The sequence below is a fragment of the Penaeus vannamei genome, chromosome 40 (assembly GCF_042767895.1).
Source record: "Penaeus vannamei isolate JL-2024 chromosome 40, ASM4276789v1, whole genome shotgun sequence".
Lineage (NCBI taxonomy): Eukaryota > Metazoa > Arthropoda > Malacostraca > Decapoda > Penaeidae > Penaeus > Penaeus vannamei.
The window spans coordinates 6,110,478-6,125,477 of NC_091588.1; the positions used below are offsets into that span (position 1 = coordinate 6,110,478).

At 36.0% G+C, this 15,000-nt stretch overlaps 2 protein-coding genes across 5 annotated transcripts in view; one reads left to right on the plus strand and one right to left on the minus strand.

Moving 5' to 3' along the window:
* LOC113818217 (protein LSM12) overlaps positions 1-9,331 on the minus strand; it is a 12,314-nt gene extending 2,983 nt beyond the window's left edge. Inside the window, exons 1-5 of one of the 2 annotated variants that reach the window (XM_070117370.1) lie at positions 9,172-9,331; positions 6,474-6,610; positions 6,091-6,200; positions 2,433-2,577; positions 879-997 (exon numbers count right to left, since the gene is read on the minus strand). In XM_070117370.1, coding sequence (XP_069973471.1) covers positions 905-997; positions 2,433-2,577; positions 6,091-6,200; positions 6,474-6,610; positions 9,172-9,292 — 606 coding nt within the window. In that variant the 5' untranslated portion in view covers positions 9,293-9,331 and the 3' untranslated portion in view covers positions 879-904. Of the gene's footprint in view, positions 998-2,432; positions 2,578-6,090; positions 6,201-6,473; positions 6,611-9,171 lie in introns of both variants that reach the window. The other variant, XM_027370395.2, reaches the window with a different exon arrangement.
* Positions 9,332-9,461: 130 nt separating this feature from the next.
* The window catches only part of LOC113818216 (uncharacterized), an 11,300-nt gene continuing 5,761 nt past the window's right edge, over positions 9,462-15,000 (plus strand). Inside the window, exons 1-6 of one of the 3 annotated variants that reach the window (XM_070117369.1) lie at positions 9,462-9,624; positions 10,939-11,048; positions 12,466-12,583; positions 13,139-13,246; positions 13,500-13,597; positions 14,769-14,949. In XM_070117369.1, the coding sequence (XP_069973470.1) occupies positions 10,947-11,048; positions 12,466-12,583; positions 13,139-13,246; positions 13,500-13,597; positions 14,769-14,949 (607 nt within the window). In that variant the 5' untranslated portion in view covers positions 9,462-9,624; positions 10,939-10,946. The other 2 variants (XM_027370392.2, XM_027370393.2) reach the window with 2 other exon arrangements.

Genomic DNA, 15,000 nt, shown 5'->3' on the forward strand with positions numbered 1-15,000 from the left:
ACTCCACACACTCCAAGCCTCAAAGGTATGTTCCCACATAATACATATTCAATTAATAACATTCTATACAGAAGTCATTAACGATAAGATCTTGTCTTGTTTGTCTATAAGGAAACTGGAAAGGAGGTGTAGGTTCTGGGAACTGAGCACAGGGCATGGTGCCTTTCCAGAATCAAAAACTTTCAAAACTCCTTTCATTACGCATCACAGACATTATGCTAATTCACACAGTTATATGAAAAGCCAAAACTTATAGAACAGGGTACAAACTGTATAAAAACATACAACTTTAGACAGACATAAAAATGTGTCTTTATTATTTCTATTGATGTTACAAGGATTTCTCATTCAACTTTTACTTCATACACTGCGATTTGCTGATGTGTTATCCCAGACATGACAACCTGTCATAATATCTACAGAGATTACCTTCAAATTCATTTCTTTATTTTTGTTCTCACACATTAACTAAAATACAATTTCTACATTTAACAACCTTGATAAAAATGATCATAAAAAATTCTCACAAAACAGTATATTTCATATTAACTGTTAATAGCTTTTAATGGAGTCTAGACTGCCCCCATGACTTTGCGTCTTGTGACAAATCTAACGTCTCACCACATGAACCTAGAACAGGGTTTGTATAAAAGAAACAACTAAATTGCACTTCTCCGTTTGTGACTACAACCGCATTCTTCAACTGAGCTGAGAATGCCAGTCACTCTGGATAATTTCAAACGTACGCACAGATGATCTTAGGAGTGGCCTGCACTTTCGATTGGCAATAATGAAAACCCAGTTCATAAGTGGGGTTAATCAGCTTGGGCCAGCCCCCCCTACCCCCTTCCCCACCCCCACCTTGGTGTTGTACATGCCTGAGGTGTTTGGTCTGACAGCTGCTTCACTGCGACACCGCTTGCACCTCTACAACTGGTGTCGCACTTGTTCCATTGTTCATGGACATACTCTGTTGATCCTTGTGAAACTTGTCCACCTGAAAAGAAAGTTGAAATTCATTAATATTGCTGGCACCTGTGTTAAAATAATGCAAAAATTCTTGAGAAACTTCTGCAAAACACATCTGTACCATCACCTTTTGCAACCTGCATTATAAATAAAAGAAGAACTCTACAGAAGGCTACCTTGTACTATGACATAAGAGTTACTTTGATGATACACTAAATTACGTGACAAATTTGGAATACTCTTTTTTTTTAACGACTATTACCGTGTTTCTGTTGCACTGTGAAATCAATAGTTCCCATGTACATTATCAAATATCAAATCAAATCAGATCAAAGGCAAAATGTTGGTTGGGTGAGAGTTCCATTACAGAAAGAGTCGACAACAAGTAATAGAAGTTTGCAGATTGTGTTCAGTTTTACATTCAATGAACATCTTACAGTTTTTATACTGTCATACCTGCTCTTAGAAATTTAAACTTAGAAGCTTTTGGTATATTGCCAAAGTTAGTCAGTTCTCTATAATATAAAGAAATTCAATTTCTTGACATTTTAACAACATTTTTCCGGAACAATTCCAAATGTTAAAGATCATACCTCCACAAAAGAGAACCAAGTGTGTGAAATATACTCAAAACCTGTTAAAGCAGCAACATTGTTTGACTGCTTATATTTAGATTAAATAATAATAATAATAATGATGCACATTGGGCAGAATTTATGACAAATCATTCATAATAATAAATGTTCTAAAATGCCAATGCGGCATTTTGGGGAGATCTACAAAAATATGCTTATTTCTACTGTATCTGAAAGTGAATGAACTCAGAATTATTGTATAAAGCTAGTTTCATAATGCATTCTGTTTTACATAGTGAACTAAAGGAAAACTAATCCAAAGCATTTCAATATTCTGGCATGCTGAAACAATAACAAAAGCAAATAATGTCTTGTTTTTCTGAATCAAGTGCACTACCCGTCCATTAGGCATGGCAGGAATCCATCCTTTTTCAAGGCTAAAACATCGGGGAGAGAAAATGCCAGTCTCTTTTTTCACTTAAACATCATCCGAGTATAAATTTCCTTACAAAGGCAGAATCTTCACAGAAAAATTGTTTAGCTGTGAGTGCTATAAAGGCTTCTGTCTGAAGGAGAAAAGAAGTGAAAAGGATGGAATACCTTCAATTTTATCTACATATAAGTATTACATGGGGCCTGGCTCACAACTGAATATAAAAAATAGGAATAGAGGGGGGGGGGGGGAAGGCAAGTTAGCAAGCAGAAGCTGACATACATAAAAAAGAAGTAAAAGGACAAAAAAGCAGAGAAAGAAAAGGACAGAAAGGCACAGAAAAAAACATCAAAGGGGCAGAGAGAAATGAACAGAAAAAAAAACCCACAGATATAGGAAAAAATCCAAACAGAAAATCAGAGCATAACAAGCAAAAGAAGCATTACGACACTTACAATTTTCTTGATGTAATTAAGCTGTAGTGCGCTAACCTCCTTCCCATCCTTGTGCTCTCTCACGTTGTCCGACTGGTATGGAGGCGTGATGAGGACCTGCCCCATCACCAAAATATTTACCCCCTTCCATGTCACCTCCTCTAACCTGTGGGCGGAGAAGATTTGTCAGAAATGCCGAGACAAGGAATGGTTAATGTTTAAAACAAATAAAGGTCATATAGCACTATGATAAAGTACTGTGATGGAAGGGGTAAAGTTACTCGGGTTTCAGCAGTCATATGGTAAGATAATATGTTAGTATAAGGGGTATAAAGGAGGTAGGAAATGCATTGGGATACATATTGATATGGAGGGGAAGGGATAAGGAAAGAGGGCGATTTGATTAAATGGAGGATATTTATGCATCAAAGGAAGGGGAATAAGTTGTCAAAGGAAAAGATAGGGGGTTCTGAGAGGATGTCTGATAGGCTGGGGGATCAGGGAAGTGAGAATAAGTGAGGAAAAGCAGAGATGCAGGTTGCTGTGAAGCAGGGACAGGCTAGTAGTATGTGTGTGACTGAAAGGGGGTCATTGGATGTGAGGCCTAGTGCTGGTTTGGTTTGTGACATGAGATAGGATTGTGTGAGGCGAGTGTGTCCAATGCATAGGTGGGCAAAATCAGTTTCCCAGCGTCTGGGATACTCTTGATCAAGGAGAGATGGAATGTTTAATGTTATGTAATCTATTAGTGTTTTGGGAGGGTGTCTGATTTTGGTGTATCAGGGAAAACAGAGGAGCAGATACAGGAGGAAAGCCAAGGTGGCTATTTACAGGTAGAAAAAGGTAAGGGTCAGAAGCAAGGAAAAGGTGAATGGGAGAGGAATGCATCCCTCTGGACAGAGAAAGGAGTAGGTAGGCATGGAGATGAGGTAAAGGTAGGGAGAAAGGGTTGAGGGACTGTTAGCTTATAGAGGGAAAATTAGTGAAACCGTTAATAACTCCACAGAAAGAGGAGGGCACAGTGTCGGGAGAGGGAAGGTAGGCATGATTCAACATATAAGCTATCAACAGGAGAGGAGCTGAAGACACCTAGGGCTAAGTGTAGACTGCAATGATGGGATAGTATCAAGATGAGTTAGAAGATAAGTAGAGGCAGAGGAATAGATATGACAGCCTTAGTCAAAAGTGGATAGGATCAGTGAAGTATGGAGATGGAGGAGGGTTTTGTGGTCTGAACCCTAGAATATATGAGAGAGGACCTGTAGGAGTTGGATGTGGCAGCAGGTTTTCTCTTTCATGTAGATGTGGTCTCACCAGGAAAGTTTGAAGTAAAAAATGAATCTAAAGGAATTTGCCAGAGGAGTGGAAGTGGATTTGATTTGATTTGATATTTATTTACAGAACAGTGTACATGCCCTGTAAAAAGCCAGGGTAAGATGCTACCGCATCTATCCAACTGGCTATGCTTATATTTATGTAAAGGGCTATTAGTCAAACATTAGTTAGAGGAGCATCATATAAAGAGATTGGAGGTTGAGGACCTATACATGATAAGGAAAAGAGAATGCAAAAGGAACTGGAAAAGCAGAAGCCATGGTTAGTGACCCAGGAAGAGGTTACACATATTGCACATTGGATTTGTTGATGGAGAGTAGGTATACATGGGCCTGATGTATACATGATAAAATCATCTATATAAAGGGAGAATCAGATACCTGGTGGTAGAACTGATCTTAAGCCATTTACTGCTATAAGAAATAGAGTGGTGCTCAGTATGCTATGCTCCCTTGTGGGACACTTTCATATTAAGGAAAGGGTAACGTTGAAGAGGAAAATTTGACACAGAAGGTACGATTATTAAGGAATGATTTAATGAATACCCCCATGTTCCCTTGTATGCCACTACTACATTATAGTCATTAAGGCAGGTAAGTAGGTCTTCTTCACAGTCTGACCAATTTTTGTTATAGACAAGGCAATTACTTGGGGATATTGAAACAGTTTCTGTCTAAGTAGTAAGGGGAGGGGAGGTGAGCAGGGATAGGTTTGCCAGTGAGGTCAACCGGGGTAGATATTGCACACACTTGAGACTCAGATATAACTATAAGAAGGCGTAAGCGATCAGGACTACTGCGGCAGGAGACTTTGCCAACTTGTTTTTGAAGGCATTGTTGGAAAAGTAGGGTATTTTCAGAAAATGTGGCTGTAGGGGGAATCACAAAAAATATGTCCCATTTAGCTGGTCCAAACTAAGTTGTCAAAGAGGTTATAGAGGTGGGAATTGTAGAGGGAAGAGGGGATGATGTGGAATAATGTTGGGCAATCAGGTTGAAGAGTTGTAATAATGGAGGAGGATGTAGGAAATGGAGGTGGTTGTGCGGGAGATGGGGTCAAAGATATTGGAGTTGAGGGAGGGGTGTCTCTTGGGAGGTTGAGTAATCTGGGTAGATGGTTCATGATGGGTTAAGCTGACAGCAGGTGTTGACGAGGGGTGGTGTTGTAGCAGTGGTCTGAGCTGTAGGCAGAGGAGTTTGATTTTGGGAGGTTATTTGATAAAGAAGCAATCCTTAATGCCCCTAATAAAGGTACAAAATCTTTATTGGCCATGGGAAGCCTAAAATATGTGGGGAAGACAAACAGTCCACGTCTCAGGTTCCCCGTGAGGAGTAAGGGTGAGACCAAGGGAATTCTGTGCCCATGGCTCCCTTGGGCTGTTCATGACTGGCACGAAGTAAGCTTTTCATTCTTTCAACACAGCTCACACTTAAGCAATTTGGACAGGGGAAGGAGTGTGGAAGGTGAGGAAAAGGAAAGGAGGAGGAGAAAAGACTGTGCAAAATTAAATGCGCCGCAGGATGAGGTCTCAGACAGGGGTGATTCGCTACACTGGGCCTCAGTCTCTGTCTCCTAAGCCCCTCCACAACAACAACAGGCAAGGTATTGGGGGAGGACATGACAAGGAAAGTCTTCTTAAACCCACAGAGGACAGGGATGGTTAGAATTTCTATGAACATGCAAGACATGTGACGACTTCATTTCTTTTTCTTTTTAATGGTCTAATTTCAAAACCCAATCATTTCAGGCCAATTTATTTAAATTCAGATACTCATATCATGGCTAATCTGGACATTGTGGGGGAACCACCTTTGCCATATTCTGTCCTTTAAGGGTTATAGAAACAATCAAGAACCAGAAGCTTTAGAAGAGAAAAGAAAGAAAAAGGGTTCATCAGTTTTTAAAATCTAGCTAATAAAACTTTGTTCATTATATCATGTAATAATTTGTCAAGTGTAGAAGGATGTAAACAGTCACAGTATGATGATAAAAAAAAAGATAAAGAAAAACATGGATACACCATCTCCCATACGCTTCTTTACTCGGTGTTAAGTAATCTTTCAGAAAGCAATATATTACTTCTTTCATCCTGGCCTTTTACAACTTCAGTACATATTCAATTGTGCTTCTCATTGCTTGTTTCAAAAAATTATATACATACTAAGTACACATACTGTCTGTGTATTTCTAACAGCAGCTTTCTAACCTACATCTAGCTCTGCATTAGCTCACAATACATAAACCAATCTCCGATTACCACTAAGCCTTTCAGCATTATATAATTTACGCTACTCGCTACCAGTAGCTTAAGCTCATGCCTCGTACATAAAGAGAGATGCCTTACGTTTTATTGATAGTTAGAAATAGCTTCTGACCATCAGGAGACACTCCAGATTGCATTGCCTGGATTAGCCGTTGCTTTTCTTCTATGCTTCTCTTTGCTCGGGAATTAAGCTATAAAAGAAAAAAGTTTAATTATCCTTCAAAAAGAAGAAAAATTAAAAACATCATTTATTTATCTTTCTCTGTGATGATATTGAATTAAGCAGGATAATTAAGAGAAATGGAATTAAAAATTGGCTTTATTTTATGTCTTCTGAATTATATTTGGGAAAAGAAAAAAAGAAAAAAAAAAAAAAAAAAAAAAACTGTCTTCAGTACTGTCCTTATTAAAGACGAAGATGAAGGTTAATGCTACAATAACACAAAACCAGAGTACGCACATACCTTAGTAAGATTTAGAGACGGCAGTGTTGGTAAGGAGGAGACTGGAGCTTCCCTCAAGACTGTAACCTGAGAAACATAGCTAAGGTTGACCATACGAATGTCGCATAGGGACGTCCTCCCACTACTGGCTGGCGATTCTGAGTTTCCGAGTTAAGGAAGTGATTGAAGATGACAGATACAGGGTGTGAGGGGAAGGAGGGAGCATAAAAATAAAGCAAAAACATTTCTATGTACATAATTGCACATACAGAAATACAAATATTTTTTCAAAAAGCCTTATGCAGTATCAAAGGCATTCAACGGAGATAAAGTTATGTATTTCATATATTGCATCAGTTCTGAAAAAGAGGAGACAAATTTCGAACACGTAAAAATTGGTCAAAGCAGAAAAGCATGGACACCAACTAAAGTTACCCTAATTTCTGGGAATTGGTTCATATGAATGTCAATAATTTAATGCTCCTTCTGGTAGTGGTTAAAAATTACCTATTTAAAGGAAAATATGGGCTATGTATTAAATGTGTTTTTACACACACACACACACACACACACACACACACCCACACACACACACACACACACACACACACACACACACACACACACACAAACACACACACACACACACACACAAACACACACACACACACACACACACACACACACACACACACACACACACACACACACATTTATTTATTTGTATACATATATATATGTACGTAAATAAATAAACAAATAAATACTATACATACATATATGAACATATATATATATATATATATATATATATATATATATATATATATATATATATATATATATATATATATATATATATATATATATACAAGATTTTAAACACAGGATCTACCCATATAGGTATAGTTTGAATAACTTAATTCATCACTCAAAACAACCAATCCAAGCTGTATTCTGCCAGACTCCACATTGTTTGTCTTTGTTTGAGGGCCAAAAGTGAATGGTACTTAATAAGTATTTAATCCTAAAATCTGGTAGGCATACTGCCATTGGAAAATTTGGCCGTGGGCCAGGGTGACGCAGACTTGCCATTATGGGCATTTCAGCTGGGTGATAGAAAAGTCTCACCATGAGTGCACAAACCTCTTGGAGTGATTAGACTCGTTTAGCATTTAGAAAGGGGCTATGCCTTATTTCCATCGATAGTGTGGAATGTAATGTCTGCGAGTTATGTCTAGAGGAGTACCAGCTCCAGGGAAGACACCCTTTCAATGCTCAGCATCCTATTCCTGGCCACCGTGAATGGCAATGCTGATTATATTACAGAAAATTGAAAATTATAAAAAAAAATTACTTATTGTAGTAATTCTTACATTGAGTTATGGGGTAACTGGAGAGATGATACTGATTCTGTGTAAGAAAAGCAGTCTACTACCAAATGACAAATATGGACATTGGAAAATGGCAAAAAGCAAAAACACTTGTGCATTAAAAGAAAAAATAACATTGCAGAGTGGAAGCATATATTCTTGTCAATGTACACAAATGTTTCCTTGCGCTTGGCCTACAAGCTGCGCACCGATCAGAGCGGCCACTAACGGAAGCTTAATTCATGTATTTTGGGCCATGTGATTGTTGTGAAGCAACCAGATCTAATGGGTTAATCACATCTGTTCACAGGTTAGCCCCCCCAAAAAATTATCTTCAATTTCCATCAATTATCATTGGAAAAAACTATCCTACAGTTTCATATAACATTTACCACTTTGCATTATGCCTTTATCTATGCTTGAAAGTGTAATCTTACCAAACACACTAATTCAGAATAAGTTCTTATACAAAGACAAATCATCTAAGAAAATGGATGAAAACAACTGCCAAAATATGATGAATATGACAAGACACAGTGCTCAAACTAAGGCCAACAATATTCCAGCACACCTATTCTATCAGAACTTTTCCACCTTATTATCAAGTTGTCATCAAAAGAAATAGAAGTAATTCGTTGTCTTCTCTAGGGCTTGGAAAATGACAGTCGTGGCATTCACTTCTCACAGCACAACTATCCTGTTGGACTTCAGAATGTAGGCCTACTATTAGTTCAAAGCAAATTTCACTTTGGATCTGGAACGAACATGGCCAAAATAACTGTGAGGAAAACTTCTGCTTAGAACACCACTGTGGAGGTCTTTTCAATATCTACCTAAATTTTAAAATAAATCAATCAACATTATAACATCACTGTTTATAACTACTGTAAATACAGTTCATTTTGAATGAGTGAAACCTTTGGTTATTCAAGAAAATAAAACCAATTGATTAAGCAAAAGGGTCAAAGTTATCAGTGTGCCTAGCATTAACATTGTTCAGTGACTAAATATCAAGCTGACAAGTAACTGAAGCGTTAATTACTCTGCAATAGGCACAAATCCTTCATGCAGTGGTCTCACCTGACCTTACATGACCTACCACAACACAAACAAATCCTTCAAAACTCAAACTCTGTGTCTTTCCTTTGTCAAACCCTAAACAGACAGCGTCTCCAACGGACAAAAGAACAATAATATCAACACGTTAATAACTAACGATTACAAAAGACCAATTCCCCACCCCCCACAAAAAAAATATTTATCCCCATCAAAAACGGGGACCCATGACCTGTGCGTGTCAAATTCTCCCCCAAAGGCACCGATTTCCACGGGATTCAAAAGGATACTCAGTGTCAAGAGCTTCACGTGCGAGTCGAACGCTAAAACTTCTCCTTGTAATTCCTCATCGAAGCACGTAACGCAACTCACTGTGCTGCCGATGTTGAAGCACTCACTCGAGTCAGCCATCTTGCCTCCGAGTGGGTTTTCCTCGGCGTTTATTGCTGAATCCTACTGGCAAAAACGAAAGAGCAGAGGAAAGTGGCCGGACTGAGGGATCAAAAGCTGTATGACGTGGATCCCGAAAGATTGTGATCCTGCTTATGGAGGAGATCCAATGCCACGTTCAGAATGTAAACAAATCCTCGATAACAGAGGACGGCGAAAGCGAGGAATCCAGTGCCTTGCCCTAAGGACTGCGATCCTATCTACTGATCTAATGCCGTTTATTAAGGGCTTCGATATTATTGTCGGAGAGGATTCTATCCCACGTTTAGAATGTAAACAAATCCTCGATAACTGTAAGGAACTTCATGATAAACGATTGAATACTTTTCAATATAAAATCTATTCCTAAAAGAGACGACAAAAAGGATTAGATAGGATATTCGTAAATAGGACAGGCACGAAGAGGATCGGATGAAAGTGACTGTAAACAAAACAGTTTTCAAAACACTGCAGGGACCATCTGGGGAAACATTCACAATCACATTGACAAAGTGTAAGAACATATTTTTCTGATTCTGCACTATATAAGCTTGTAACTTGGTACTGTAACAAGCTCAAAAAGGAGGTTTTCTTTCTTATTCACCTAGTCTGTTATCAAGATCGTTTCCATGCATGTCAATGATGCTGAAGACCCAGGTTTACATGATATGACTAAGAAACCTCTGTGTTCTGGAGAGCAGGTGGTCGCTGAATAGCCAGTGCCATTGGGATGTACTGTCATTTATGCTGTCTAGTTTGCCATGGAATCGTGATGCCTAACATCATGTCTGTCTGTCTTGATTGCATGGGCAAGACTTACAATGATGACAGTCTTTGCCTGAAAAGTGATATTTGCTAACATTTAGCACCCTATGCTTCAACTTATTGAGATTGAGGTTGTGTGACTATAGCTCACTGGACACAGTTTTGTCCATTCCCCCAATAAAATTTGTCTGAGAAAGTTACTATTATTCATGTATATTATGTCATATTTCCTTGAAGGGACAGTGCAATAGTTCTCTGTGCTTGTATCTTTAAGGGAGGCATCTCAGATACATGTCTTCATATGAAATTTGCTGTCCTTGACTTATATTTTCATTAATGTGCATTGTTTGTCATATATTTTTCTTGGATATTCACAGACACGTATGCAAAATAGAACTGGATCAAATTTTCAGATTGTTGGCGACATTTTTGATGTTCTACAGAATACCATTGTGAATAAAAAGTACACTTTCATAATTTTCAACAAATCATGAGATAAAGAAACCAGTAAGAGGAAAAGAAAACTAATATCCTAAAGAAACAATAAAAATGTGTATTATTAGTCTTTTGAAAAAATATTTACAGATAGTTATTAAAAACAAAAACAAAAATTAAAACAAATTTTCAGATGTTTGGTAAAATAAATGTTATTTTATCGAAAAACCAATCTGAATAGGAATTAAATTTTAGTATTAATCAGTGAATTGTAATTACCAAATTTTCTTACGTGCAAAAAATAACAAGGAAGCCAATTTGTGTTATGGAGCATCTTAGATATGAAGATAGATTATTCAGATATAGAATTTGGTGAAAGAAAACAATATATAAAGATTGCAATACATTAGTAATTATTTTGATTTTAGAATTCAGAATGATAACGTCATCGGAAGAGAGCGACATGGATGAAGCTGACCTAGATGACTCTCTGCCATTCCTTGGAGTAGATGAAGATGACTTCGCAAAACCAAGCAAGGTAAGTTATCATTAATGATCAAAGGATTTACACCTATCAACTAGAAAACAAGCTAAAAAGCACTCTAGATCTTTATTTATACATGTTCTTTTTATGCATTGGTTATTTTCAGATTCAATCCTGCATACATTGCACATATCACCTTACCAACCTTTACCCTCTCACAGATGTTTATATAACAGTTGCTGAGAAATCTATGGCAAAATAGTAATATGCTTATATGAGAACATCTTGTCAGAGATTTCCTACTTCAGGTTAAAAGTCTCTTTGTCGTGTAACAGAAAAAGGCTTAATTCAAGCTTTTGTGTGATACATGGATAGCCTTGTATGATAATTCCATGGCCATAAGGATGTCAGTAAAAGGATCCTGTATTTCACTAAAGTAAGATTTGGAATATAGAATTTACAATAACGGCTTGTCTCCTGCAAAAATTCATACACTTCTAAATTATCCAAGGCAAGCAATGAATCTTGATGTATCTGTATGACAATTCACTCATTCCTCATACTTTTAATTTTCTACTGTTTGTCAATAATTAAAATGCAGTATCTAAACCTTTATTGTTTTTCATTTTTGTCTTAACAGTATTCATCTGTTATCATACACAGAGATTCTGATAATGAAAAAAGGGGAAAAATGTTGCGATTTCTATCAAAGTTTATGCCATCATCACCAATCATCATCATCATCATCATCATCATTATCACCACCATCACCATCACCATAATCATCATCATCATCATCATCAATCATTATTATTATTATCATTGTTATTTTTTATTTGTTATTGTTATTTTGATTATTATAATTATTATTGTTATTATTATTATTATTATTGTTATTATTATTATTATTTTTTTTTCATGATTATTATAGTTATTATCTTTATTATTGTTATTACAATTATTGTTATTATTATTACTACTACTGCTACTACTATTACTACTACTACTACTAGTACTAATACTATATTTACTATTACTATAAATTTTTTATTATTACCATTTCTGTTACTATTGCTATTTCTATTATCATTACTATGGTGATGATTATGATGATGATTACAGTCATTATTATTGTAATTTTAATTGATATTATTATTACAATTATTATTGTCATCATCATATTATTATCATCAATATCATGACCATTATTATTTGATATTGTTGTTGTCGTTGTTATCGTCTTGTAGTAATGTTTCTTTTTGTGTTTCTCTCTTAGTATTGTTTAGTATATGAAAAAGAAGAGTATTATGACTATGAGTATGTTTCCATATATCTTCAGTGTTTTTGGAATATAGAAGTCTTTCTAGCATTTTGCCCATGTGTTCACCAAGAGGCACTACGTTAATAATTCCTTTAAATACTCGATATCACATGATTTCCATTCAGTCAGAAATGCTCTTAATTCACCCAGGGAGACAGGACAGACTACGAATACCTCGTCAACGCAGAGTTCTCCGACCAGCACCGAACTGACCAGCTGGAGAAGCTAGACAAGGAAATCACACTGTTTAATTATAAGGGTGAAGATGGTTTGTAAGCTATGAATTGTCAGGGGGTCTGGATTGTTGCTTTTGGGAAGAAGCAGTTATAGGATCGTATTTTAGATAATGTAAGATATATATGGTGAAGGATTTTAGACAATACTGATGTTATCTTTTTTCTTTTTAAGGGTTGAATTTGTTGAAAGTTTAAAATCTCTATGTATTTTATGTATTTAGTTTTGTTTTTATTGTGAAAATGTGTGACAGACACTTGATTTTCTTTTTTGATTCCCATGTTATAAGGATCGGAATAATGATGGCATGCTTTGTGTATTATAGAAATAATAGTTATTGTATCTTCAAAACCAGGTTGTATATTGTAAAAAAGTAATGATGATAACTAAACAGGAAATCCATGTTATATTGTTGCTGTAAAATTATCAAAGAAATATCATGTAGAAAATTATGTTTCTGCAAGTAGGCAAAGCTATTCCATGATTACTATAGGAACACAATATTTACAATGGTACCTAGTAATGATTGGGTCATTTGAATTATTAATTAAGTCTCTTACAACTGTAACAATGTTTTTCACTATTCCAGTTCCAGTCAATCCAGTAGATGTCCTATATGTTGAACAAAGGCAGATTGAATTAAATCCACCTGGAAAAGTATTGTTTTCAAATGATCACCATAGTCTTTATACAGAAGGTAAGGAAGGAAGGCAATCCCTTATAGGTTCTTGTGTGTCTTTTATGAATGATTTTTTGCTTTTTATTTATTTTTTCTTTCAGTTAGATTGTTTTAGATGGTGTGTACCTAATATAAGTATGTGCACTGCAGTGGGTAGTACTCTCTATGATTCTGAAATAAAATCTTGTGCTTTGCTATAGAATTTTGTGGTTTTAACTCCTTAACTTTCCTGGTTATGGAGTTCAAAAGTAACGAAGATTTGATTTTGCAGATACATTGGTGTGGCCATTCATAGATTCCTCCTCAAATCCTCTAGGAAGTCTCTCTCCAGATAAGGTGAAGATGTATATCAAGGAGGGACTTTTTCAGGTGAGAATCAGCTGTTTTGTATGGAGTATATATATATGTGTGTGTGTATATATATATATATATATATATATATATATATATATATATATATATATATATATATATATATATATTTTTTTTTTTTTTTTTTTTTTTTTTTTTTTTTTTTTTTTTTTTTTAAGGTTAGGAGTGGTGGTTTATGTTGCGATGCCTTTCAGATAGAAAAGATTTCTTCCTCTGTACATTTCTGTCAGCTGATGCTGTTTTGTTCCTTAACCAATGAAAGTATAAATTCTTCATTTTGCTGATAATACTTTTTCATCCATCTCATCCACTTCCCCATTACTTGCTATATTGTTCACTAGTTACTTTTGATTAATGTTCAGTTAACAAATACCCAATTCTGTGACTGGATGTGCTGTAGTGTTATACAATAATATGTTCACAATATGTATTGTGTAGAGTATCTAATAAGAAACAGTCTCATTAAAGGAAAATAATTTGTACTCATGTTAGATAAGATGTAATATAGCATACAAAGTTTTATTTCATTCTCTTTATGTTTCCCTTCAGGAAGAAACAGATTTAGATCAGAGCATCGGAATCTATCTGTAATTAATTGTTGGGTATTCTGCTCGACATTATATTCATCACAGCAGGGTTTATGTTGCAAATAATTTTTTGGACATGGATAGTCAGTTTAATCTAATGACAGTGAATGGCATCTTTGCGTGTCATGGCAAGGATCAGCCCAAATGCCAGGTGGCACCTATACATGCCATGGTAATGGAGGCTTGACTGTTCTGCTCTGTATAGGTATAGAAGTTTAAGACTGCAGTGGGACGAATTCTCAAGTAAAAGTCGTCCAAAGTTGGCTTAGTCCACTTTCTTCTGAATGTTTTTATTGGAAAATGGTAATCAGCACATCCAGGACTTTGGACAAGGGGGGGAAAAATTATCCCTGCATTTCAAATTTTTATTTTGTGTTGCCAACCTTGGTATTAGCCCCAGCACAGTGGCGAGTGCACTTCATGTATTTTCCAGCACCATTGTCTTTAAGATTATATTTAATAATTCTTTGGGCAGACTATGAAATTGAAATCCATTAATATTCCTCTCAGGGGCACATTTCATGAATGCAGCATATTTTTTCAGCAAGTATAATGCTTATCTTTTTTCCATCCAATTTCAGAGAGTATATTCATCAAAAGGAACAACCAAACTTATGATGAAGTACTTGTTCCACCTCTGCTGTTGCACAACAGATATGGAGCTACTCTACCCAACATACAACACTCTCTGCTATATAGCGGAGAACAACGAATGTCACTTGAATATTTTCCCGGAGCTTTATTTAGCATTAGCTAATTTAGGTAAACAAAGGTTTAGTGTTGATAGGAACTAGTTCCATACTTATTTACATT